Consider the following 26,710-nt stretch of genomic DNA (forward strand, 5'->3'; position numbering starts at 1 on the left):
ATTTAATTCATTTAATTAGACAATAAAGTCACACTGATCTAGTTCCTGTTTGAACAGATGCTCTTGATGAGCCCTAAACAAATTAAAACAATTCCTCCACTCGGCAGCAGAACACACACAATGAGGGGATGTATTTACTTTACAAATGCAGACTGAATATTACAGGGGATCTTAATAGCATTTCCCCCCATGTTAGTGAAGCAATTACGGTATCATTGCCTAGTCTCTCATGTCACCCTGACACCATCCTCCTATTCTTTGTTCTCCTTGTCAGTCTGATCTCAGGCAAAGCTATATACTCTGTTCTAGGAAGTACATATGACTAAAATGAATGGTCAGGATGTGCTAATTAATACATTTCTTTTATCTGTTTGACATATATTTGGCACATGGGTTGGAATAGAATTTTAATTGGGAATTTTCATATTGCTAACATCGACTATACACCTGCGATTAATCCAAGAACTAACTATATGGCAGCACAGAAATGAGGGTCAGAGGAAGTTTAGATGGTGATATGACTGGTGCCTTTAAAACGTCATGAGGAGTGAAGCAAGGCTGCATTCTGACTCCCACTCTTTTATACTTTTATATTAATGATCTGCTGTCATATTTAGCCAACGCATACTTACCCTCTCCAATAATTAGGAACAGAAAGATCTCAATCTAGATGTATGCAGATGATTTAGTGCTCCTCTCTTTCCTGATTGGGCCTCAAAAATCTCCTGGAGGTGTTCAGTACATACTGTAAACAGGAAAGCCTATCTATAAATTACTCTAAGACCAAGATAATGGTTTTTGGCAAACACAGTCCTATATATAAATGGTACAGCAAGCTACAAACCCCCCCCCCCAAAAAAAACAACCCCCCCCCAAACTCGCTCATTTAGATACCTGGGCACACTCTGGGTGAAACTCTCTCTTGGAAGTACAGTGGTACCTTGGGTTACATATGCTTCAGGTTACATACGCTTCAGGTTACAGACTCCGCTAACCCAGAAATATTACCTCAGGTTAAGAACTTTGCTTCAGGATGAGAACAGAAATCATGCTCCAGCGGCGCGCGGTGGCGGCAGAAGGCCCCATTAGCTAAAGCGGTGCTTCAAGTTAAGAACAGTTTCAGGTTAGGAACGGACCTCCGGAATGAATTAAGTAACGAATTAACCCGAGTTACCACTGTAATCATATGGAGCCAGTGAAAATCAAAGCACAGAAAACCATAGGGACATTGATGAAGTTCTATTAAAATAAGGGAGGTCAACCTTTTGAATCTGCCCTAAATATATTTGGTAGCAAAGTGCTTACTCTAATGCTTTATATGGCATTGAGATCTGGGGTCTGATTAAAGCTTTGGAAACTGTGCAGAATAACTTTTTTGGAAGCTCTACTCTTACCATCAGGAATATCAGCAACTCATCTTCATACAGAATCTGGGTGGCCAACAATTAAGGCAAGAGCAGACTGCACTCAGTTAAAATATATTAAAATAATGTCTACTATGTCAATTGGGCATTTTCCTGTGCTGTGCTCTACTTAAGTGGGTGATAACCAATTCTGAAAAGCAGCTTGTCAAGATTTTTAGACTATTATTTTTCCAGAACTGAGCTCTGCATTGACCTTGAATAAGTGCCAACTAAGGGATTGGCTCTTCTGGGGAAAATACAGAAAGGATCTGCAATTAATTAGAAACAACAAATTTTCCCCTTGGTATCCTCTCCCGAGAACAGAGCATTTTAGCGCTAGTTATCCAACCAAACTCTCACCAGCTTCCTTAAGAAATGTCTTTATTCAGATGTGTTTCTAAGTGATGCCCACTGAAGCCTTGGATGGCTGCCAAAACAAGGTCCCATATGCAGACAGACTTCTTATTTGCGGCCAGCCTCAGGTGAAAGACATCACTCATTACCCGTTAGCCTGCCCCTTAGAAAGAGACCCAAGAGATCGCTTTCTGAAACCTTGGTTCACACAAGCAAGCAGGTACAACCCAACATAAATGGTTTGGCTTCTTTTGAGAGACAACAGCAGCTTCGTAACACAGGGAATGCCACTCTACACACTGGCTGCAAAATAAAATAAAATAATCAAGAAAAAGGAGTTTAATAAAAAATCACTCTTAGTTGTTGTGGAGATTCAAAGGTTCAATCTAAAACCAAGCTAGATTTAAGCTTGTTGGTGTCTTTGGTATCGTCTCTCTCTTACTTATAAGCCAATGTTGGCTTATATTACGGATGTGTGTTCTGTATTATTTTAGTAATACTATTGCTGCAAGTTTGTCATAGCCTTTAGCTAGAGCAATAAACGTATTAACTAGATTTTTTTTAATGTGCATTTAGACAGTGTGTTAAACGGTAACTTTCCTCCATATATATACAAAAAATCTAAGACTATGATTGTGACAATTTACTGGCATAAAGCGATCTAAATTTCAATCAGACAACATACACTGGATGTGTGCTTTTTGTACTGTAGCAAGCAGTCCAAACCCACACAAAATGGGTGCACCTCTTGTGGATCATTACTTTCTCAATCTGCCCACAGTGTTTAGCTATAGAAAGAGCCAGATGGAAAACTTGACTGCTGCAAATTCCACAGCTGTGTCTGTCATTTCCAGGGCTACTTTGTTAAGTCTCATATATGTTTGTTAACAGCTTGAGGCTATTAAATTCATCGGGCCTGAGTGCATTCTTATGATTAGCATTTGCAACTCAGATAATATCACCAGTGTCCTGGCAACAATTAAGAACGACAAAAACAGAATCACATAAACATCCAGCCTTCTGAATCCAAGGAAGGGGGGGGGGGAAGGAACCTACACTTAAAAATGGAAACAAAAAAAAACTCCTGCCATTCTTGTATAACAAGAACACACTTGATATATCAGGATGATGCAGCTGTGTAACCAGACACAATCTTTTCTCTTGTTTTCATATTTGTTTTTTTAAAAAAAGATAAACTACAGTTTCTGGATGTCAGTGGAAAGAAAGGAGCTTGCAAGGACTTCTGGAGTGCAGCCCAGTGGGTGAAGTATAGTAGCTGAATAGAAGCTGTGTGACTCATAGACCAGGAGGGTCGGCTTTTTGCAACTGATTGATTTCAACAATGTGAAGGATACAATAAAAGTGATATTGTTCACAGGGAGGCTGAGTGAATGAGGCTTGCTGCCTGAACAAGATGGATTAGAGGTGTGGCAGCAGTGGCGTAGCGTGGGGGGTGCAGGGGGGGCCGGCCGCACCGGGCGCAACATCTAGGGGTTAGGGGGCGCAAATCCACGGGTTAGGGGGCGCAAATTACTTGCCTTGCCCCGGGTGCTGACAACCCACGCTACGCCACTGGGTGGCAGGGCTTCAGCACCTAAAAGGGCAAAGGAATTGCATTTTAAATGGATTAAAAGATTTTCTTCATCTGTGCACCAGAAGCCTGAAATTCAGAATTAGCCATCAATGAAGTGTTTTAACGATCGTCCACTATCGTTCACTATCTCCATGAAAAGCCTGCGGATCCACATGCCGGTTTTTACGACCACCAAGTTACATGACTCAGCAGTCATTACAAAAAGAAGACCCAGCAGGCATTGGGGTTGTGGGTTGCAATAAGTACAGCAAGTCTCAAAAGTCTACCATATGTTTTTTGAGCACTCAGCACTGTTAAGACACGTTATCTTCATGTGGACTTAGTGTGAATCACCGTACGACTTTGTCCATCTAGACAGAGTTTATTTTATGCTACAAAATCCAGTTTGGAAAAAAAAGGGGGGGGCATTTTTCCTATGTTTGTGCTGCAGTTCATCTAAGAGCTGAAGAAGTAAACTTTAAAAACTAAGCAGTGGCTTGTTTCTGACAGAATGAGTCATCAAAGCAAAAATGTCACAGGAGGTTACTGTAATATGTGGGATTGCTGCCTACCGACCAAAATAGCTACTCTGGATTGAAGCCAATCAGTAATTCTTGAATATAAGCCTGATTCAGATGGCTTCTCACCTGTGATTATGAGCAATTTGTATCATTCAGCACAATGAAGATCGCTTACATTGTTGGAATTTGTACAACAGGTGTACGTCACACGTGCTAAGTGACAAAGCCTGACATCCTCTCAAACTAAAGGATTGTTATTAGAAGCCAAATTATTCACAGAACAAGCGCTATTTTATTTTCCCTTTAATAAGCAAATGCTGAAATGACTTGCTGTGTGTAGATAAATATATTTGAAAGCAACAGTGCAATGCAAGTGTGACAACAGCATATCCCTTTTCCAAAATGAATTGGGAAGTGCAATTCACTACCATTTGGGACAGCCACCTCCTTCTCACGCTTTTAACTCAGCTGACCAACTCACTTTCCAACCAAAAAGGTAAATTTATAACACCTGATGTCTTGAATCAAGAATCTAGACACTCAGAACAATCTAGCTGTCAAACCTGCAACTAAAATATGAGGACATCCCTATGGACCACTCCCAGCTCAAAGCAAAAGTATCTAGCTCTTGTCAGAGCAGCATCTGAAACTAGCATGCCTACATATTTCTGAGGAAAGAGATAACAAGGGAAAGTTCTGGTGAGGACTCAAAAGACTCTTTTGGTATGTTTAAGTTGATCTAAGATAGGGCCTTTTAATCAAGGATGTTCCATTGTAGTTTGACCTGCTGTTATGACACTGAACTGTTATTTAGGAATGATATATATAACCATAAAACAGTAGTCAAAAAGTGTTCTGACATCTTTTTTATTACCACTTTTGGCAGATGCTGCTGAACAGGAAACCCCTGTGAGTAGCCTGATCTTTAAATTCTCTTCCTGCAAAGCCATTTGGTGATGAAAACCAAAAAAGGCCATTATATTTTAAAACAAAAAATATTCCTTCCAGTAGCACCTTAAAGACCAACTAAGTCAGTTCTTGGTATGAGCTTTCGTGTGCATGCACACTTCTTCAGATGCATGCACACGAAAGCTCATACCAAGAACTGACTTAGTTGGTCTTTAAGGTGCTACTGGAAGGAATTTTTTTTGTTTTGACTATGGCAGACCAACACGGCTACCTATCTGTAACTGGCATTATATTTTAAGTATATCTGTTTTTGCTTGATGTTTTTATAAAAGTTGGAATTCTAGACATTTTCACTTCCATGCATAAGAGTTCTTACAATTCTCAGTGAAATCAAATTTTGAGCAGTAAAGTAAGAAGTAGAATGATTAAAGCCCCTTAAAGCCTGTGGATACGTAGAATGAAAGTTTTTGATTGTATTCTATTGGAAACAGTGCAATCTCACTCAGAAAAAGATGAAACATAAAGAGGTATGTAAAATAGATACCTGAACATATACATTTTTTATATTAATTCCTTTTCATGCACATAACAAAAATGAAACAATATTGGTAAAGAAGCCCTTTGGTTTCTTCAGAATTTCCATTTACCGTACATGAGCATTTATTTGCACCATTGTCCCAGAGACTAACAATAAACTCTAAAGCAACACTCAAACATAGCATGTGAATAAGCAGAAAGATTTGTGAACACCAAAAGCCATCCAAAGGAAAAGCTCTTTTACACAGATGTGCTTGGAACTTTAGCAGGACTCCAGTAGGAATTCAATAACTAATAAATCCAACAAAAGCTCTCACCATGTGGGTAGGCTTTGTCATTTGCATTTCTACATATGGTATTGGAAACAGTAGGTTTGCAGTAAAGGAGAATCAAAAGTGTAATGGCAAATGTACCGTATTCAAAAGAGCGAAAGGTAGGATCAGTTTCCAAAATCAACATGGCGAGTTGAATTGAAGAGGAAAGCTCTCAACCTCCTTGTTTAGAAATAAGACATACCGTGGCTGTTCCTTCCCTTAATTGCTTAATGTGTCCTAGATTAGCTTTTCTGAATGTTTAACAAGACAATCCTCAAAAGAATGTCAACTCAAAAACAGGTCCAACTGAGATCAATGAGTCTTACTATCAGGGGTACTGGGGTATAGGATTGAAATCCTAATCTTTTTAACACGGCAATATTACGTATATTTCAGCGTAATATTTGTAAACAGTGATCCCCAACAAACACCAGAAATCTACGGCAATTTTTAAGTCTCAGTTCAGAAGTAAACCCATCTGTATCCTCTTCACACCATGCCAAGGGATTAGAAAGCCATTCAGTAGTGTATATTAGAAATGTTTTCGGAGATTATAAATAAGAAAGACGAGAGGAAGATGGCAGCAGATGTGTCACCGCAGCTGCCAGGGCGCAATGAAAGGAAAGCTTGCAGACCCTAACATTTCTCCGGTTTCCAAGTCATTAGCTGTTGGGTCTTAAATGTTCATTCAATTTTCTTTTCAAAGGAATCAGCTGGCTCTTAGCAACAGTAATAGCCCCAGAGCAACAAGCATCCAAACCTGGCAACCAATGAGAAGAAGACCTCCCTCCCCCCCCCCCCCGAACATTTGAGAAATTCCATTTCAGCTGAGCCAGCATTCACTCCGCAGTTGCTCTGTACTGCTTTGAAATTTATTCCCATAGTTAAATGTAGCAGAACAAGTTGATTATCCCCACCTTCTCTTGAAACAATGGCAAAGGGACCTTGTTTACTTGACATAACATTCTACTGCAGTGTTGTTGTTGTTGTTGTTTTAAAGCCACCAGGCACAACAACAACAAAGGCAATGCATTTTTGCCAAGCACAGTGGTGCATCTTTTCTGTTTCTGCCAACAGACATTGCAGACTGACCTGGAAAGGCTCATATACCTTTCACTTTACCTCTGACACTGAACTGCCTGAGAAAGAAGGCATGAATACTTTTATGAGGAGCAAGTAAGGAATGCAATGGTGCCGACTTTGAATAAATAATAATAATAATAATAATAATAATAATAATAATAATACAGTGGTACAGTAAAGGTAAAGGGACCCCGTGACCGACTCTGGGGTCGCGGCACTCATCTCGCTTTATTGGCCGAAGGAGCCGGCGTACAGCTTCTGGGTCATGTGGCCAGCATAACTAAGCTGCTTCTGGCGAACCAGAGCAGGGCACGAAAACGCCGTTTACCTTCCCGGAGTGGTACCTATTTATCTACTTGCACTTTGACGTGCTTTCAAACTGCTAGGTTGGCAGGAGCAGGGACCGAGCACCGGGAGCTCACCCCGTCATGGGGATTTGAACCGCCGACCTTCTGATCAGCAAGTCCTAGGCTCTGAGGTTTAACCCACAGCGCCACCCGCGTACCTGGGGTTAAGAACTTAATTCGTTCTGGAGGTCTGTTCTTAACCTGAAACTGTTCTTAACCTAAAGCAACACTTTAGCTAATGGGGCCTCCCACTGCGCCGTTGGAGCACGATTTCTGTTCTCATCCTGAAGCAAAGTTCTTAACCTGAGGTAATATTTCTGGGTTAGCAGAGTCTGTAACCTGAAGCGTATGTAACCTGAACCATATGTAACCCGAGGTACCACTGTAATAATAATAATAATAATAATAATATCTCACAGTTCAGCCATATGCAAACCAATGGAATAGACTGGAAAAACTGGAGCTTCGGCACACATTTAGCCCAGTTTCCCCACGCAATCAGAACTGCATAAGGTAGAACACGGATGTGCTGGCTTGTCCTACCCCATTCCACTGCATCCTGAGCACCAAGCCAAACCCCGCACCCTCATACAGCGCTCAAAAATTTGCCAGGCACATTTTGCGGCCAGATATTGGCCACTTGCGACCAAGTGAAGATGCCCGAGTGCCAGGATGGAGCTGCATGCCTGGGGTTTCTTGGATCTTGACTGTTTTCACACACTAGCAACACATCCTATAGAATTCTATCTGTTATATTTTATCTGCACAATCAGAATGCATTTCAGGAAGCAAAAATAATTCTTTTTTTTTTAAGCTACCTGGTCCAAAAATGGCAACTTGGCATTCTGTTTTGGCACCTGTAACCCTGGTTTAAGGAGCAACTTGATTCCTAGCTTATACAGTTTCCAACACTGTCTCCGTGCATCGGCAGGACAAAATGTCTGCAGCAGGGAGCTTGCTGTGCTCCTCAAGGCTACCTGTGCAAGGCAGAATCCTGGCTGTGCAAAATCGCAGGATAGGAAGAGGTCCCATTGAGCATAGCAGGCTCTTTGCTACAGACCTTTGTTCACGTAGCACATGAAGGGTGACTTGAGATGCGCTACAGATGGAAGACAGGGTGTTCATGCCGTCCACTCACCACATGAAATGAAAAATATCTCTACAGGGCTACTCTGTGTGGGGTTTCACATTCCTCTAGCTTCTGGGAGGAGTAAAATGCAATTCAACATTTCTGAACAGTTTATTTCAGATAAGAAGCATTGCTGTTTTGCATGGGTGATGCATGGCAGACACAAAACAGAAATAACTGGGAATCTTGAAAGCACTCCTTTTGGGTTCATCATCCCAATCATAAAGTCTGATTGCAACTTTTTATACTGGGTTTTGAAAATGGTGAGACACACTGAGAGAGTTAATGTAGCCGTTCTACCACAGAAATTTGTTGTTTTCATAATTTGATCCCACCTTTCTTTTGGAAAATGAGACTCAGGATGGCTGTGTGTGTGTGTGTGTGTGTGTGTGCGCGCACACGCGTATGCAACACCAGCACCAGAAACCTGGTATAACACCACACATAATTCACATAATTTTAAAAACCTGCATAAAGCACACACACAAAAATGTCTTTTAAAATACCATTTTGTTCTATCTTTTTATTATGCTCTTGATATTTTATGGACTGCTAGCCACTCTGATTTTCCTTTTAGAAAGAAAAGTGGGATCAAAACTGGAAAAACAAATTTACTTGCCTCTGTGAATGCTAACGTACTATTTGACAGCACAAGTTAACTTTGTATATTGCGTATATCTCTAGGAATGACTGTCCAAGCGGAAGATTCTAGAGGTGTGTGTCTGCTTTTTTTGTGGTGGCAACACAGGTTTCTATTTACCACAGAAGACAACACAATTTTGAAGGGAAAGTAAGCAAGGCAGCAAGGAATACATTCTGCCTCAAATAGGACCAGCCCTGCATAAAAGGGGTCAGAATACACAGCAGACCTTATTGATCCAAGCAGAGTGCTCCAATTGAGAACTGAAAAGGAAGCATCCTGTATCAGAATTGTTAATCAGAAACTGGAATCTTTGATGGGGGAGTTGGGGGGGGGAATGGGATCATGAACACAACCTCCACATGTTGGTCACAAGTGCTAAGCTACTATGCACATACAATGTTACATAGGTAGATAGGAACACATCTGTATTCTGCACATCTGCAGCGATGGAGAGTACAAGTTACGCATTATAAAACTACAGGCGTCGGGTTGCACATATGTAAGTTCCAATCCATGCAACAATAATAATTATTATTTGTACCCTGCCCATATGACTGAGTTGCCCAGCCACTCTGGGCAGCTTCCAACAGAGTATACAAAACCACAACGGTACACCACATATTAAATGCTTCCCTATACAGGGCTGCCTTTAGATATCTACAGAAGGTCATATAATTATTTATCTCTTTGACATCTGACGGGAGGGCGTTCCACAGGACAGGTGCCACTACTGAGATGACCCTCCGTCTGGTTCCCTGTAACCTCACTTCTCACAATGAGGGAACCCCGAGAAGGACCTTGGCGCTGGACCTCAGTGTCTGGGCTGAAAGATGGGGGGGAAGATGCTCCTTCAAATATACAGTATGTAGGAGGTCTGCACAGGACTATAAAAGATTACTGTGAAGAACAAAACTAAGCATACACACAACGGATTGTGTGAAGAAGACCTCACAACTGTAATGAGGTAAGCATAAAAGCACAGCACGCATGGCATACACACACACACACAAACACAAAAGTCAGACAATGATGAATAAAGCATGCTCATTTAAGGAAGGAATAGAAGGAACACTAAAAAGGGAACAAAATACAGACTCAGTTGTTCCACGAAAAAGCAAAGCCATTACTACTGAGCAGAAAGGAAGCATAGTTTTCCAATTACTACTTAGCGCCACTCAGTAAAAAACACACACCAAACAATGAACTAAAGATTAACAAAAAATAAAACTAACACATAAATGGAAGGATGAAAAGCAAAAAAAAGAAAAAAAAAAAGGAGATGAGTTGCAGAATATTCAGACAGTTCAGATGAATTAGAACAAGCAGCATTTAGTGACTTGTTAAAATGAATTATTTGGGGGAGGAAAGTACTGTATACACATCATTAGGATTAATCATTAAATGCATGCTAAGAGAAGCCTGGACAAAGGAAATAACAGGTCTTGTTTTTCACAGAAGGAAAAAGAAGAGCAGTGAAGAAACAGCACAGCTTAGGGAGAAATCTTTTGCAAGATATCTGCCAGCTGAGAGGACACAGGATTTGATGGATACATCAGATACATCACTGCCACAAAATTAAGCCAGCGGAACAACGCAAATGCATTAGCAGAACAGATTAAACAAGTCATGTTTGGGATAGAGGCAGCCAAAGGGAAGAGCACACTTAGCACCAAATCCTATACCTCTTGAGTCCACTGTCAATGTGCCTGACAAACAGCTCAGCTTCACACTGGCTCCAGATCTGGGGCTTAAATGGGAGAAGGTGAATTTCAAACAGTTGTGCCCATGTGGGTGACCAACCCACTCATACCACTGCAGCAGAGCATAGAATATGGTGGAATTCGGCACCAAATTCAGCACACCACTACCAATATATAAATCCTATATCCAGAGACCATAGCTCATGGTAAAGGTAAAGGTACCCCTGACCATTAGGTCCAGTCGTGACTGACTCTGGGGTTGCGGCACTCATCTTGCTTTATTGGCTGAGGGAGCCGGCGTACAGCTTCCAGCATGACTAAGCCGCTTCTGGCGAACCAGAGCAGCGCACGGAAACGCCGTTTTACTTTCCTGCCGGAGCGGTACCTATTTATCTACTTGTACTTTGATGTGCTTTCAAACTGCTAGGTTGGCAGGAGCAGGGACTGAGCTACGGGAGCTCACCCCGTCACGGGGATTCAAACCGCCGACCTTCTGATCGGCAAGTCCTAGGCTCTGTGGTTTAACCCACAGCGCCACCCGCGTCCCTCTATAGCTCATGGTACACAATGTTAATCATGCTTAGAGCTCCCGTGGGGAAGCTATGGAGAAAGGGCACTTTGTCTTCCAAACACTCTAGGGTTTTGAATACATTGCTAACAGTAGCACACATCTTCACTCCAACAACTGGGAGAGGGGCAGAGCAGAGCACACCACACAAGTTCAAGCAAGGGAGATGGGGGACCTTTGCTGATAAGTACAAGTACTGCAACTATCTCCCATGTTTCTTCCCTCTTTGACATAAGTGAATACTGTGTCTTACCTCAGCTGCATGGGTTGAACTCTTACACACACACAAACACAGCAGTGAGAAGACACTCATCTCCATATGCAGGTAAGCCCCACTCCACCACCACAACCTGGGGTGCAGGAGAGAACACCAAAACCCCACACAAGGTAAACAAGGAAATGTTCAGTTCACTTCCTTTACGCAACTACTTAGTAGTGCTCTACTGAAAGATATGATTCAGATCGTATATTACAAATCATTATAGCTCTTAAGGCAAGCTGTCATCCCAAAGGTGAGGTAACAAGTCAGTAAGAATGTGATGTGCGTGTGGTGGAATACTACTTCTCAACCCCAACTGAAATGGTCTTTTGCTTATTAAATGCAAGAATTAATGACAATTTACTGTGACGTCCACCAAGCCCCAGCAATTTTAATCAAGTATTTTGATCTTATATTTCTGATCTCCATCTGCCTTCAGACATATGTTTCCATAACCGAGGACAACAACATGAAGTCTCATTCAGGGCCATGCATAACTTGGCATTACAGGAAACAGTATAAAGAAAACCGATCAATATAAAAGCCCTCTGTAAATGTACTTTGTTTTAAATGCAAGAAACATTAACCACCCACTTCCTGTACTAGTCAGTTAATTTTTCTTTCCTTTTTTACAGCTTCTGTGGGATTACTCAGATGCTGCCAAAAGGTTGTGCATCAAGCCAAAGGTTCAGTTAGTGGCAAAAAAAATTCCACTTTTTATTTTCAGAAATATTTGGAATCTGAAGCATTGTGGGACATTCTTAAAGGCCTTAAAATAGTCTAAAATCTGGGTTTTTTAAAAATAGGATTCATAGCTAAAACCTGCATTTATAAAGTTGTGCCGCTAACATATTTATCTGGAAATAAGCTCGAATAATACTTCTGGGTAAAGCTGTATTGATCAGTGTGTTAATGATTTCTGTAATTCAAGAAAAATGCAAGCAAAACTGCTGATATAATATCTTGCAAGACCATGGGCTTGTGAAGTCTTTTTTTAAGGCAAAGTAAACGGCAGAAGTTGAAGAGCACTTACTGAAACATATCAGTGCCAAAACACAGGTCTTTGGAAATTCCAGGCATCTGGTTGCCTAGAAATTTAAAATATTTATTCTTTAACAGATATGTAGTCTACTTTCCAATACTCTTCACACAGCAGCTTACAATCGCTTATAAAATACAACCTATAAAATAGAATATAAACTATTTAAAATACCCATTTCACAACAATCCTAAAGGTAAAGGTAAAGGGACCCCTGACCGTTAGGTCCAGTCATGGCCGACTCTGGGGTTGCGGCGCTCATCTCTCTTTACTGGCCGAGGGAGCTGGCGTACAGCTTCTGGGTCATGTGGCCAACATGACTAAGCTGCTTCTGGCAAACCAGAGCAGCGCACGGAAACGCCATTTACCTTCCCGCTGGAGCGGTATCTACTTGCACTTTGACATGCTTTCGAACTGCTAGGATGGCAGGAGCAGGGACCAAGCAATGGGAGCTCACCCAATCACGGGGATTGGAACCGCCAACTTTCAGATCTGCAAGACCTAGGCTCTGTGGTTTAGACCACAGCGCCACCCGCATCCTGCCAGACAACAATCCTAGACCAGCACAAAAGCAACAAATAAAACTAACAAATCCCCAATATGCAGATATCAGTCCAGAACACCATTTTGCATTAGGCACTGAAGAGAGAGGTGGACTGCATCTGAAGGGATGCAGTCTTCCGGATGATATCACATGGAACTGAATCCCACAACTGCAGTGCCACCACCAAAAAGGCTCTGTTCCAAGCAAACGCCTGCCTTGTGCAGGCCTGGCTGCTACAAACTTGATGCAGGCTTGTAGACCTGTGGGAATCTAAATCAATTTTCCAGATATCATAAAATGTTAAATTTTAGGCCCTGTTTCTGTAGTTTTCAAAACTGCCATGACTACTTGGTCTGTAACTCAGACACAAGAATGATAAAAACTTAAATAAGTCGCATAAACAGAACACAGCTTCAACTTCACCTGCCTAGATAAACTGAAAACTATTAATAGTACATTTTGCTTATGGTGCTTATTAGTATCCCAATGCCAAAAATGTAAAAATCTGAAGAATCCCAGGTAAAATATATTTCCGGGTTTTTGATCATTGTCTCCCTAAGAGACTAAATAACTACAGTGGTAGCTCGGGTTAAGAACTTAATTCGTTCTGGAGGTCCGTTCTTAACCTGAAACTGTTCTTAACCTGAAGCTAATGGGGCCTCCCACTGCCGCCGAGCGATTTCTGTTCTCATCCTGAAGCAAAGTTCTTAACCCGAGGTACTATTTCTGGGTTAGTGGAGTCTGTAATCTGAAGCATCTATAACCCAAGGTACCACCATACTGGGCAATAAACCAACTATGGTTGTTGTTTTTAATATGACATGTATTTTCCCTCCTGACTGATATGCAGTCTTGTTAATTTTCTTCAGCATGATGGAAATACATAGATGCTGGATTGTTTTGCATGAGGCAGCCCACCTCAGGTGGCGAAAGTGCCCCACCAGAATGCTTCCTTTTTCTGAGTCTTGGCAACAGGTGGGGATTCTAGTGCATGGCACTGCTGGTGGATAAACATTAAAGCCTTATGGAATGCCCTATCTCCCGCTGTGTTTTTGCAAGAGGGAAGGCTGTCCGTGGAACAGCAGAAGTGGTGTTGGGGCAGTCAACTGCTGGCTGGGGGGTCAAGTGCAGCACAAGTTAATTGTCGATGTGCTCACAGCCCAAGTAATCCTGTATATATGAATATGAATACTCATAACAGGGAAGTCAGACATTCATGGAACTGCCTTTTCAAAAGCTGCATCTTGGTCTGAGTCTTGCACATGCTTCATTTTGTACCCTGGAAGATCGCTATAGTATTCAGAGAATACTTACAGTGACATCACTGTGGTTCACACAGTTATGTTAAGTTTGGCATGTCCATAAATCTCTGCAAGATCAGGAGGCTTATGTTCCTCGGGTATAATTGAGCACAGGCTCTGTTCTGTATATTTTACAGCTACCCACATTAAAACAAAGATGAAAGTATCCCCGAAAGACCCCTTTCTTGCCCGACGAAGTACGCCACACCTAAAGGCACTAACAAGAATCATGTTTGAAAACTGCTCAGAAGTGGTTTGCTGTTGGGAAAGTGCAGGGAGGGAAACCCTTGCGTTTCATGGCAGTGTTTCCTTTTTAAAGAAAACGTAGAAATCCACAAACCCTCTGTCCAAAATACACACAGCACTGTTTCCAGTCAACATTCCCACCTACGGCAAGTACCAAAAAAAAGCAACAAAAATTGATAAGGGTCCCCATTATTGCATTCTTAACAGACATATCCCAGGACACCTTTTAAACAGACATTCCTGAAATCGAAGGCAGAACTGAGGGATGAATGGAAATCTACAACAAAGAGGCTTGGGAGGCCAAGTGACTTGGAAAAGCCACACAGTTCATGCCAGTGGCTACATTCCTAAAGAGGACAAAGCCACACAAAAGGTCTCGGAGCTGCAGAGATCAAAACTCTCAGCCAGAAAAACCAGAGCAAAAGGAAGGAATAAACGAAACCACAGAGCAGAGGGGGCGCGCGCGCGCGCGCGCGCGTGTGTGTGTGTTTTCCTCCAGTGAAACTTCTCCAACAGTGCAGCCGTCAATGAAATCAAACGGGAAAGCAAAAACCTCCATCGAGGTCCCCCTTTTTTAAGGAACTCAAGAAAGGCTGGGATCGGGTGGCTTGGATCCTTCCCGTATTCCTTGGAGCTTCAAGATCAGCTCCGCTCCTTCCTACCACTTCTTCTGCATTACTGGGCTGCGGGGTCTCTACCCAAGGCGTCCAAACTTAAACTAAGCTTGTGGACCTCAGCCAACATGCCTGTGTAGACAAAACACGAAAGGTGGCGGCGGCGCGGACAAAAGAGAAGTCTGCACGGCACCGGTAGCAAGAGACCCAGACCCGCCACGGGCTGCAGACAAAGGAGTGCGCTGGGGGCCGCAGCAACCGTCGTGGTTCCTCCCCCCCCCCAAAAAAAAGCCTCTCCTTTCCTACCCCTCGCCATTGCCAGGTATCTTCCCCTCGCTGGGAGCCCCGCGCAACAGACGTGGCTGTCCACAGGAGCCAACTAATATTTGAGAGGGACCCCCCCCTAAAAAAAGTTGCCATTCAAATAATTGATGCGCGCGCCATGTCTTGGGATCGATTATGCGGGGCGGAGCTTTCCTCGCGCGTCCCCGCAATATCTTATTCAAGTGCCCCCCCCTCTCTCAAACCCCCCCACCCAACTTACAGGATGGTGGTCTGCGGCGACACGGCGGGGACGCTCTCGAGCATGAGGTGCATGCAGCGCACGGTGGTGCGGAAGCAGAGGCAGCGGCTGGGGCACCAAACGCTCCCCCTCGGCGGAGGAGGCGGCGGCGGCTGCGGGGAGGCGAAGGGCAGGAGGCTGCCGAGCAGGACGCCGAGGCAGAGCCCGGGGAAGGCAGCGCCCGCTCTGCGCCGGGCCATGCCGTCGAGCAAAAACCGAGCGGAGGAAGGCGGGGTGCGGGGAAAGAGAGAGAGAGAGAAGGGAAAAATAAGAAGGGAAGCAGGGCGAGGAGAGGTAGCCGAGGCAGCTCTCGGCTCTGCTGCCGCTGCTCTCGCTCCGGTGGTCGAGCCGGCGGCGGCGGGGGCTTCAGGAGGCGAGCCAGTCGCCAGCGCGCAGCGCGGAGGGGGAGGAGAAAGAGGGGACGGCGGCAGGAGGGGCCGCCTCAGCCAGCCAGCCAGCTTGCTAGAAAGCAGGCAGCAGCTTCGCCGCGCCAAGGCCGGGGCTTTCCCCTGCGCTCGTCCGCCTGGAGCAGCGCAATGGAGGGGCGAGGAGGAGGAGGGGGCTTCTGGTGGCCTCTTCTTCCACCCCGGCCGGCGCCAGCGGGGGCAATGGCTGCTGGTTTTTTCCCGCCAGCTGCGAGGAGGGAGAAGGGGGAAGAAAACCTCCTCCCTTTATGGCCACCACACCTGGCGGAGGGAAACACAAAAGACCCCCACTTCCGGCAGGCGTAGCTCAGCTGTGGTCGGGATGGCGACAAAGAGTCTTCTTATGGCCACTTATTTTACAGCACTAACCGCTCTGCAAATGGTTCCCAGTGTTGGTATTATTGACCTGTGAAGCTTTACAGGGCTCAGGGTCTCAATACTCTCTCCATATAAACCAGCCCAGGCCCTGCAATTGTCAACTGACGCCCTTCTCTATGTCCCCTGCTCCCAGAGAGGTTCAGAGGGTGGCAACAAGAGAATACCCTTTTCTGTGGCGGCTCCTGGATGGTGGAATCCTCTCCCCAGAGAGGCTCACCTGGCGCCATTGTTACCTGTCTTTAGGCGCCAGGCAAAAACATTCCTCTTTACCTATAGCTATTAAATAATACTCTGACCAAACTGCGGGAGGTAGTGGAAGACAGGAGTGCCTGGCGTGCTCTGGTCCATGGGGTCACGAAGAGTCGGACACGACTAAACGACTGAACAACAACAAATTAAATAATACATGGCCTGAAAAGATGTGGGGGAGAAAACTCTTTATTATGGTGATTCACTTATTATTGGGCTGCCTGTCAGTATGCTTTTACTATGTTTTTATCTTTGATGTTTTGCAGTGTGGTTTCCAATGTTGTACACTGCCCTGAGATCTTTTGATAAATGGCAGAAAAAGAAGTGGCATGGAATATAAAAGTGCTCCCCTCACATTTAATCATTTCTTTATGAAGTGGCAGCATTTGGGAGGCAGAGGGAGATGGTGATGGGAGAAGGGGTGTGTGTGAAAGGCACTTCTACTTCATTGGTCATGTCTGAACATATCTCCATTAATATCTGTGCATGAAGAAAATGGTCACGGAAGGAAAACCTTGCATATCTCTGTGATCCCAGTAGGTGTGGGGTCATCTCTGTGTGTGGATGGGCTTTACTGCCTTTCTCAACCTTGGGTCCCCAGGTGTTGTTGGGCTACAACTCCCATCATCCCTGCTAGCTAGGGGTGACGGGAGTTGTAGTCTAGCAACATCAGAGGACTCAAGGTTGAGAAAGGCTGGGCCTATTGCATTGTTTTGATCCCACTCTTCAGACAAATAAACCCGAAGAAGACACCTTTTTTGAGGCAGGCTCCGAGTTCTTTGCAGCTGCAGATTTCCTTTCACACAGCTGCTTCAAAGACTGTTTAGAGCCCTCAGGTTGAATCAGACCTCACACAAGCCCCCCCCATCTGTTTTCAGTGTGTGTCCCTTGAACATAAGGGCAGGTGAAAGTGCTCCGGAATAGGTTCTTCAGAACGCACCCAGTACATCCACAAACACATTAACTCCTCACTCCCGTTAAGATTTAGGAAGGGCTTCCAGATCAAATGAGTTGTTTCCAGACGGGCTTGCTTGATGTTGCACTTGGTGCCTATTGCCCCACCAAGGCTGGCATGTGGCCCAGAAGAGCCCCTCGGGCTGGAAAAAGGCACCCCATCCCTGACTCAGCTCTTTAAAGCAAGGCTTGAAGCTAAGGTCATTAACATGAGTTGCCAGCCACTTTGAAGGCTCAGTTTGAAACAGTGAGACACGTGTGTGAGTCCTTTGGTTGTGAGTTACAGAACATCATCTGAAACACCTGGGAGTAGCCCGGACTGAACGCAGTAGGGCTTACTTATGAGTAGAGAAGCATACTGTAGTGTTTGACAGGAATACTCCATGGAAGGCCACATACTTTTGGACTACAATCGCAGCAGAGAACTGTAAACAAAACATACAGATGGGAGCACCACAATGGAGGCCCTGGTGCAATGGAGCTGCAGGGATGCGGGTGGCGCTGTGGTCTAAACCACTGAGCCTCTTGGGCTTGCCGATCAGAAGGTCGGCAGTTTGAATCCCCCCGACGGGGTGAGCTTCCGTTGCTCTGTCCCAACTCCTGCCAACCTAGCAGTTCAAAAGCACACCAGTGCAAGTAGATAAATAGGTACCGCTGCAGCGGGAAGGTAAATGGTGTTTCTGTGCACTCTGGTTTTCGTCATGGTGTTCCTTTGCGCCAGAAGCGATTTAGTCATGCTGGCCACATGACACGGAAAGCTGTCTGTGGACAAACGCCAGCACCCTCAGCCTGAAAATGAGATGAGCACTGCAACCCCATAGTCGCCTTTGACTAGACTTGACCGGTCAGGGGTCATTTACCTTTTTTTTTACCTGCAGATGGGGAGGGAAGTGCATGCTCACACATAAGACCCAGTAAAGACACAAAGCACCAATGTTTGGGATCAAATAAGGCCACAACTTTTATTGATTACAGATGTAAGCTGGTTTTGGTGCAGGCATTGGGTGTGTATGCTGAAATCAAGCAGCCACCACCTAATGGATAGTAGCGGTAGACCACTGCCAGGGGTCACCAGCACATTATCTCACAGGAATACAGAGTATTTTCCTTGACTTAAGAGGGAGCTGCATCCATCTATCACCTTCAAAGTTACTCCCTGAGAGTATGATGTATTGGCGAGCGAGTGTGATTGATATTGAACAGTTATCATGAAGTTAATTATGGCAAGGAATAGTCTTGGTTAGGACCTCATTCTGGAATTGTATTTTTAAACAGAGAAAAACTTCCACAAAACAGTGGCATGTTTTATTCTCTCACTGAAACTTACAGAATACAGTATAATTTGAAGCAGCTTCTTATCAGAACCAAAAGTATTTGTATCAAAAGCCAAATTAAGTGCACAATCTCACACACACACACACACACACACACACACACACACACACACAAAGTTCAATACTATTTCTAGGTCAACATGAACTTTTTCTCCTGAGTGCTGTGTAATACCTTGAGGCGGCCAGTGTTAATGTTTATTTAAATGTACTGATAATACTCTAAACGGATGTAATAGGAATGTCCAATTTGTGACATATTTATACTTTTAGTTTTAAACACATAATTTGCTGGCAACGGTCAAAGGGAAGCTAACTTCTGCCAAAGTCAGAACGATGCATATTGTGTGCTAGGAAATCTTAAAAAGTATAATAGAAAAAGAAAGAAAGACATAATTTACATCTGGAGCAGATTTTTGTTTATCCTTTGCCTGAAACAGGATGTTCTGTGTCAATAAAGATTATGGGGTTATGGCAAAATGTTCTAGAGCAGGATTTTGATAACAACCAATGATTCTAATATCCAATTAGCTGGGGGGGGGGGGAGTTTTGGCTTTTGGAGGAGTAGAAAACCTTCAACTGATTGCTTCTTCTGAAAGCCAACTATTTTCCAGGCACTATTCAAGATGTATGTAGAGCAATTGGAAGATAAAGTCTAAGTTGGCTGAAGCTAAATCCAGAGGTGGAGGAGGTAGCCAAATCATGGCCAACAGAATTCTTACCAGTTATTATCTTGGCAGACCTCCTTCTGGAGACTTCCAAGAATGAAAAATGATTCCCTACTTTCTGGATAATCCAGACAGCACAACTTTGTTCCTTCCCAGCAGTACAATCAGAGGCAAGTCCTGGCAACATTTGATTCTTCTGTACAGGAAATGGTGTGATAAATATGCTAGAACATTATCTAAAGAAAAACCCATGTTTCGATGTAACTATTTGAGTGGTAGCTCAGTAGGAAGAACAAAGATTACCAGGAGGAAAAGTGAAACACAAATGCGCGACAAATACAAGCCTGAATTGAACAACAATAATATATTTTGCAATGTGAGCAGCTGGGGAAAATATTTAGGTATTTCACATTATGGTCAATTTCAGAACTTTGCAATCAAAAGCAGGTTCGCAACGTGAAAAAGGCTTACATCACAAGTAAAACATCTTTCATGCCTTGCCTCACAAAAATCTGGAATCAAATCAATGTGGTGGTCCATTTTTTATACGAATTCTGGATAAAAATGATGGGGGGGGGGAGAATGTTACCTCAAGATGACTTGAAACCAGTGAAGTTGTGCTTATTTCCAGCAACTAAAGTACTATTCAGATTCTGGCTACAATTTCTGATGTGCTTCCTTGCACACATTCCTGCTTTATCTTGTTTTTTGTCCAATACTGCCACTTGCTGGTTTTCTCTCCGCACTGCTACCATCCATTGGTTGCCCCATGAGTAAGAATGCAGTTTATGGAAGTTTTAATTTCACATGGTTATCATCACACAACATAACATTCCAGAAGAAAACACATGGGGCGAATTTGCTTCAGGTTGGTCCTGGCAGCAAGCTGCATATATTTAAAGAATGCATAAAGCCCCAGGATTAATGTAACCAGCATTTTAAAATTCTCATTTCCCGATTTTCTTACAAATTAACACAACAGTCATCTATGGATATTCTTTTGCTTTCTCTGTATAGTTATTTATAGAAAATTCTTGGTTCCACCCCCACCTCTTGACAGAGAATATTTTAAAAGAGAAGGGACCTCTTTAAAAAAAAATAATAATCAATGAATAAATGGATATTTTTAACTCCAGTCTTTAAAGACAAGAAGCAGAGAGAGAGAGAGAGAGAGAGAGAGAGAGCGCACAATTTGTTGGTCCTCATCTGCGGCCAGGCTGGGTTCAAGACATATGAAGTGATATACAGCGCAGGTCCAGTCTATGTTAAGAGATTGCCTTATGCTTTATACACTCACTATGGTCTGTGGGAGTTTCTCTTGCAAAGTCCAAAGATCTCAGAACTCAGGGTAGGGCTTTTAGTTTGGCTGCCCCTGTTCTGTGGCATGGCGTTCCTGGCAAGATATACCAGGCTCTCAGTCCCTGCACTTCCCAGAAACAATGGAAGACCATTTTTGTGCTCATAGGATTTCTCAGCTGGATAAACAGTTCTTTGCCATGGGTGTCTTAATTTGTATTGTTTAATGTTTGCTTTAAATGCATTGGCTGGTTTTTGTTTGTTTGTTTGTTTTTTGCTTTGTTTTGTGTTTAACTGTTCTTTGCTGTTTTTATCGTACATCATGTGTCAAAGGTGATTACTGAATTATTCATTCCTGAGGGATCTCTTGACACTTTAAAACAAAAATCTACTGAGAACCGTGGTATTCTTATAGAAGTGTATTTTGCATTTTCATCATTTGCTATCATGGATGGTCAAGACCCAGCTTCTGAAGCCTCAGCTGGAAAGCATGCAGAAAAAGATGTGTGTGTGTGTGTGTGTGTACATGTGCAGGGGGTAGTAAAATAAAAATATGGGAGGGGGGAACATGGGACATTCAGTCGAATAAACATCAGTGATGAGAACCTGAGCCCAGCATGGAAAGTTAAGTGTAAGTAGATAAGGTCCAGGTATTGAAATGAAAATACCTTGCACCTAACAGATATAGTTCTCAACAATTCTGAGTAAAGAGGAGCTATTAAAAATGTAGGTTCTGATAACTTGGGCTCTACTACTCCAAGTTGGTAAGTGTTTCTAAGAATGAGTTTGTTGAGAAATGAAGAATCTGGCCAGTAATGCAAAACTATATATACCGTATTTTTCCGTGTATAAGACAATGCTTTTTGCTATAAAAAGGGCCAAAATTGGGTGTCATCTTATACACAGATAGTGAATTCAGAGTGGAAACGTGTGATTAATGGCAGTAGCAAGCAGGAGATGGGCAGCGGCGCCTGGGCGGGTGATTGGTGGCTGCAGCAAGGTCTGCTGGCAATTGGGCAGGTGGTTGGCGGCCATGGTGAGCGGGCAGACAATTGGTGGCTGTGGCAAGTGACTGGCAGTGGTGGGCAGGAGGGTGAGTGATTGGCGGGCCTCCCTCACCCCCACCCCCACAAGCTAAATAATAATAATGATAATAATGATAATAATAATAATTTATTTATACCCCGCCCATCTGGCTGGGTTTCCTTCACCACTCTGGGCGGCTTCCAACATAATATTAAAATACAATAGTCTGTTAAACATTAAAAGCTTCCCTAAACAGGCTGCCTTCAGATGTCTTCTAAAAGTCTGGTAGTTGTTTTTCTCCTTGACATCTGGTGAGGGGCCTCCCACAGGGCGGGTGCCACTACCTGGTTCCCTGTAACTTGGCTTCCTGCAGCGAGGGAACCGCCAGAAGGCCCTCGGCACTGGACCTCAGTGTCCGGGCAGAATGATGGGGGTGGAGATGCTCCTTCAGGTATTCTGGGCTGAGGCCGTTTAGGGCTTTAAAGGTCAGCACCAACACTTTGAATTGTGCTCGGAAACATACTGGAAGCCAATGTAGGTCTTTCAAGACCGGTGTCAACTTAATTTCTTAATTTTGGTGTTTTAAAAAATAGGGGTCGTCTTATACATGGGGGCGTTTTATACACAGAAAAATGTGTGTGTGTGTGTGTGTGTGTGTGTGTGTGTGTGTAGGATGAGAATTCAGTTATTAAAAAGGAGAAAGAAAAGTGCCACTGCAAAGTTTGGCTGAATATATGAGACTGCCAGTGCCGTGGGTGAAATCAAGTAAGGTAACAATGGATCAGAGAACAGCTGTGCTACAAATGTGGCAACACATTTGTTTGTTTATTTATTCATTTATTTATTTAGAGTAAGATGTGTTCACATCCAGCATGACAAAATTTGTACAAATTTCACAATTTAAAAATGAAGTTATCACAGCAACTTGTGATTTCACACATTTATAGCAAAATTAAAATGTCAACAAACCCATGCCGTGTAGTACAAAAATAAATCAAACCTCAGTTCCACAGAGAGCACAATAAGTAGTTTATACAAAATTCTGTCTTAATAAATGAGCACTTAAATCAAACTCAAGAAAAATGAACAATAAGTTAGAATAAATAAAACTCTGATGACTCACAATAATTTCAGATGAAAGGTCAGCATTCTAATATGTGACACTTTTTTGTGTGTGATCCCTATATAATAGTCACAGATATCTTTTGATTTGATATTATGTACCAACATTAGATGAGCAGCGCGGATTTGTGCTTAAAATCCCTTTTTCCCATTGTACATAGGTGATAACGATAAGAATCCAAAACTGATACTATCTATTACTCTACGGAAAGCATTACTATATTGGCAAAGAAGCAGCAGACACAATGCAGTGGAAAAAAATGCATATGCCCTTATGAACAATGAGAGCCCTAAAAGGAGGCTAGGGCAAAAAGTACAATATATATGGCAGAAGGTGAACGACAAGCACCTTGCTTCAGCTCTCAAAAAGGCAATTCTAAGCATGGCAGCTACAACTAATAGCACAACAGAAAAAGGAGGGCACTATACAGAAGAAGACACTGCAGAGCCCCAAAAGTAATTACATAATCTTCTCCCAGCTAGTTATTAAAGTCCTCGTGGAAAAACTGTAAGCTTTTTGTACAGTGAATAGTATAAAGTGCCGCTGGGATATACATATATTTATACATATATATATATACCGAGGTTGAGTATTGTATCAGAATATTTGTTGTGAGATCCCTGTAGCAAATATTATTGGACGAGCCCACGTCGGCTTCCACTCTAATTTGTTCAAATTTAGTGTCACAAAGCGAATGACACACGAGATTGCACACCTCCGTATGGATATATAGGGCAAGGTAAGTGCAAATAGTCAACTGGCACATTGTGGGGACAATGACCCTGTAAGTCCTGTTCTGCTAAAAATATTTTATTTTATTTATTATTATTATTTTATTATTTTTTACAAAACCCATCTTTTTTATTTATTTTTTTTCATAACAAAATTTTTCAAAGTACTTTTGTACTTTCTGCATAACATCAAGACATGGAAGGAAAAGATATGCTATCAAATCGAAATCAATTCAACATCTGACATACACGCCACGCCATCTGAATTACTAATTTAAATGGGAGGGGGGAAACAAAAAAATGCCGCAAGAAAAAGTGGTCTTATGCATACATATAGTGCAGTTATTTTGAAGAAATAACAATCAAATCTGAAAAGTACAATACGTCTTTTTTTTTTAGCTTGAAATGATGCAATTTAAAGCAAAAAGTGCCAAAGTATATTTAGTTACATTAAATTTTCTGATTGCATTCATTCATTTATTTTTATTTATTTTTTGCAATAGGTAACAGTAGAACAAATAGATAGCATATGGAAATGCCACAGGAATAATGATTGTACGCCAAAAAATAAAAATAATAACCGTAACCCCAGAACCAAAACAGTAAAAAAAAGGGAACAAGGTAAAAAAAAAACAGGTTAACTGAACTGCATTCTATTTCCTACGCAGGGTAGCAATGAATCCAGGCCAGTAACTACTGTAAAGATAAAACTTAGGGGTTAATTCCCAAATTAAAAACTTTTTTTTTAATGGCAATATTTCTTTGAAACTATTGCCTTTGTATTAGGAAGGAAAGACTGAACTTCTGAAAGATGAACTACAATGCTGTAACAGATAACTCAGAGGGAAACTCTAGGAGTCCTGGAGAAACAGAGGATGTTGGCTCCAAAGTGTATTTGAAAAGAAAAGTTGATATCTTCATGTTGTCCACCTCTGATAGAGCTCCTGTCATTATGGAGGTTCCCATATTCATACCATGTAATGCTTAGAAGTTAATTAAAAAGTGCTGTTTAAGCTGCTTTGAATCTTCTCTCTCAAGTTCCCATGGCTTGATGTTGTCTTACAATAAATTACTCCTTTTACATCTCACATCTAATTCATGCCCTTTGCTTGGAATTAAAAACAAAAACAAAAAACAAACAAAAAAACCTTCTTTTTATTGCCCCCCGCCACATACCATCCTCTGAAAACAAAAGTCACACAATATTTCAAGCATTGTTCAAAAATAAAGCATTTTTGGCAACCAAATCTTGCTATGAAACAATATGCACACAAAATGTAATTTCTTAAATCCCATAAAATCCTCCAGCAATGAGACAAAATGAGAGTGTCTAAAAAGTGGCCGCAGACTGCAACATTGTCATTCAAAGCGGATTTTCTTTTTTCTTTTTCTTTTTTTTTGTCCATTTCAGTTCAAAATACTAAAACATTTAATCACTAAAGCATTAAAAAGAATTTACACTCTATTTTGATCAGCTTACCTCTTCAGAAATATATTTACCCCAAAAATGTGCATACATTAGCAGCTATAAACATTACATGGCATATCACACTATGTCAGCTTATATGAAAACGTACAAAATGTGAATGTATTCAAAAAACTATTCTGCAGTTACTATCTTTAAAGCAAGACATAAAATTATCATGAAGTCTTGTAAGCATAACACTGTTTTAAACAGAAAGAAATATATAACACTTTCTGGTAAATTACAGCAGCAAAAAACAAGAGGCATCATTTTTTTTTTAAAGGTAAGATTTTTTCACCACTACAGCAGCTGCTCACACCTGAATTCCTCTCACAGCCTGTTTTATATTTTCCAGTAGGGCTTTATTTTCTGGACTCTGATAACGATCTTGATTTGTATACATGTCCGTCAAAGTGGTCACGTAAGCATCAAAATTTTGTTCATTGATTGGTTCCTACGAGATATTAAATAGTAGTTCATATACAACTTTTATTTGCTTAATGGTATATTCATTTATGCATAACAAACTATCACAGCACATTGACACCATTTTTCTTAGCACATTAAAAAGGTCTAGTTTAGCGCTTACTTAATTTTTACAGGAGACATCGGAATTGGCCCACCGTGTCTTTTTTTTTTTTAAGCAGTTAAATTTATCTCTATGGTTTCAGGGTTGATACCGCAAACCTCCATCGGGCTGAGGAGCCATAAATATAAAAACAAAAAGACATCTACTGTATGAGGTGAAGGAGACCGCCAAATTCCTTAACTTGTGCCTCAGTCACTTACCATATGCGGTAGCTGGATATTAGCTAGACTATGAATTAAAGATTGGCTTAAATTAGCCAATTCGTGAAGGAGCGACTCATTTTGTTGCTCAATTACTTTGTTTTCTTCTTCTATCGTCTTCAGGTTGCTCTCCATGGTGGTAATCTGAAAGGGACAGAATAGTGTACAATGTAACAGGAAGCAGAACATCTTTAAAACGACCGGGGGGGGGGGGGAGAATGTTATGTCAATTATAACACTAAGTTGATCCAGAGTGTCCCTCTATGAGCCAGTGCAGATCTACGGTACTTGGAGGGTGCAGTGCATCTTTTTGCTGTTCTACAACTCATCCAACCTTCCAGAATAGATTTCAGGGAGCAAAAAATGCTCAGGAGGAAGGAAGAATCAGTCACATTCCTTTCCTGGCCTCTTCCTCTGGTCTGTGTTCTGTGTTCAGCATTCCACTTATGGGTGATTCCACATCAAATCAATGCAAAAAACCAAGGGTTTTGTCACCAACCATCTCATATTTTGATGAAACTTGGTGTACACCCTTCTCTTATGGTTGAAAGAAACCCCCTTAATTTCCCCCCCTCTGTCTCAAACGGTTTTAATTTTATAGCACTTCGAAGTTTCCTGTAAAATTTCTA

At 42.2% G+C, this 26,710-nt stretch overlaps 3 protein-coding genes across 21 annotated transcripts in view; 1 reads left to right on the forward strand and 2 right to left on the reverse strand.

The window, feature by feature from the left end:
- The window catches only part of PXDN (peroxidasin), a 78,296-nt gene extending 62,082 nt beyond the window's left edge, over nt 1–16,214 (reverse strand). For all 3 annotated transcript variants that reach the window (XR_014561900.1, XM_083729910.1, XM_083729909.1), the window contains exon 1: nt 15,629–16,214. Coding sequence is in view for 2 of the 3 variants with exons in the window: in XM_083729910.1 (XP_083586036.1) it covers nt 15,629–15,846 (218 nt within the window). In the remaining variant the exon portion in view is untranslated. The remainder of the gene's footprint in view (nt 1–15,628) is intronic.
- Nucleotides 2,974–26,710, forward strand: part of TRAPPC12 (trafficking protein particle complex subunit 12) — a 647,809-nt gene continuing 624,072 nt past the window's right edge. Inside the window, exon 1 of the mRNA XM_083730203.1 lies at nt 2,974–2,979. The gene's annotated coding sequence lies outside the window, so the exon portion shown is untranslated. The remainder of the gene's footprint in view (nt 2,980–26,710) is intronic.
- MYT1L (myelin transcription factor 1 like) overlaps nt 24,943–26,710 on the reverse strand; it is a 282,351-nt gene continuing 280,583 nt past the window's right edge. For 16 of the 17 annotated variants that reach the window (XM_083729979.1, XM_083729970.1, XM_083729982.1 and 13 more), the window contains 2 exons: nt 26,082–26,225; nt 24,943–25,746 (listed from right to left, as the gene is read on the reverse strand). In XM_083729979.1, the coding sequence (XP_083586105.1) occupies nt 25,606–25,746; nt 26,082–26,225 (285 nt within the window). In that variant the 3' untranslated portion in view covers nt 24,943–25,605. The other variant, XM_083729977.1, reaches the window with a different exon arrangement.

This window comes from Podarcis gaigeae (genome assembly GCF_964106915.1).
Source record: "Podarcis gaigeae genome assembly, chromosome: 3".
In the NCBI taxonomy this organism is placed as follows: domain Eukaryota; kingdom Metazoa; phylum Chordata; class Lepidosauria; order Squamata; family Lacertidae; genus Podarcis; species Podarcis gaigeae.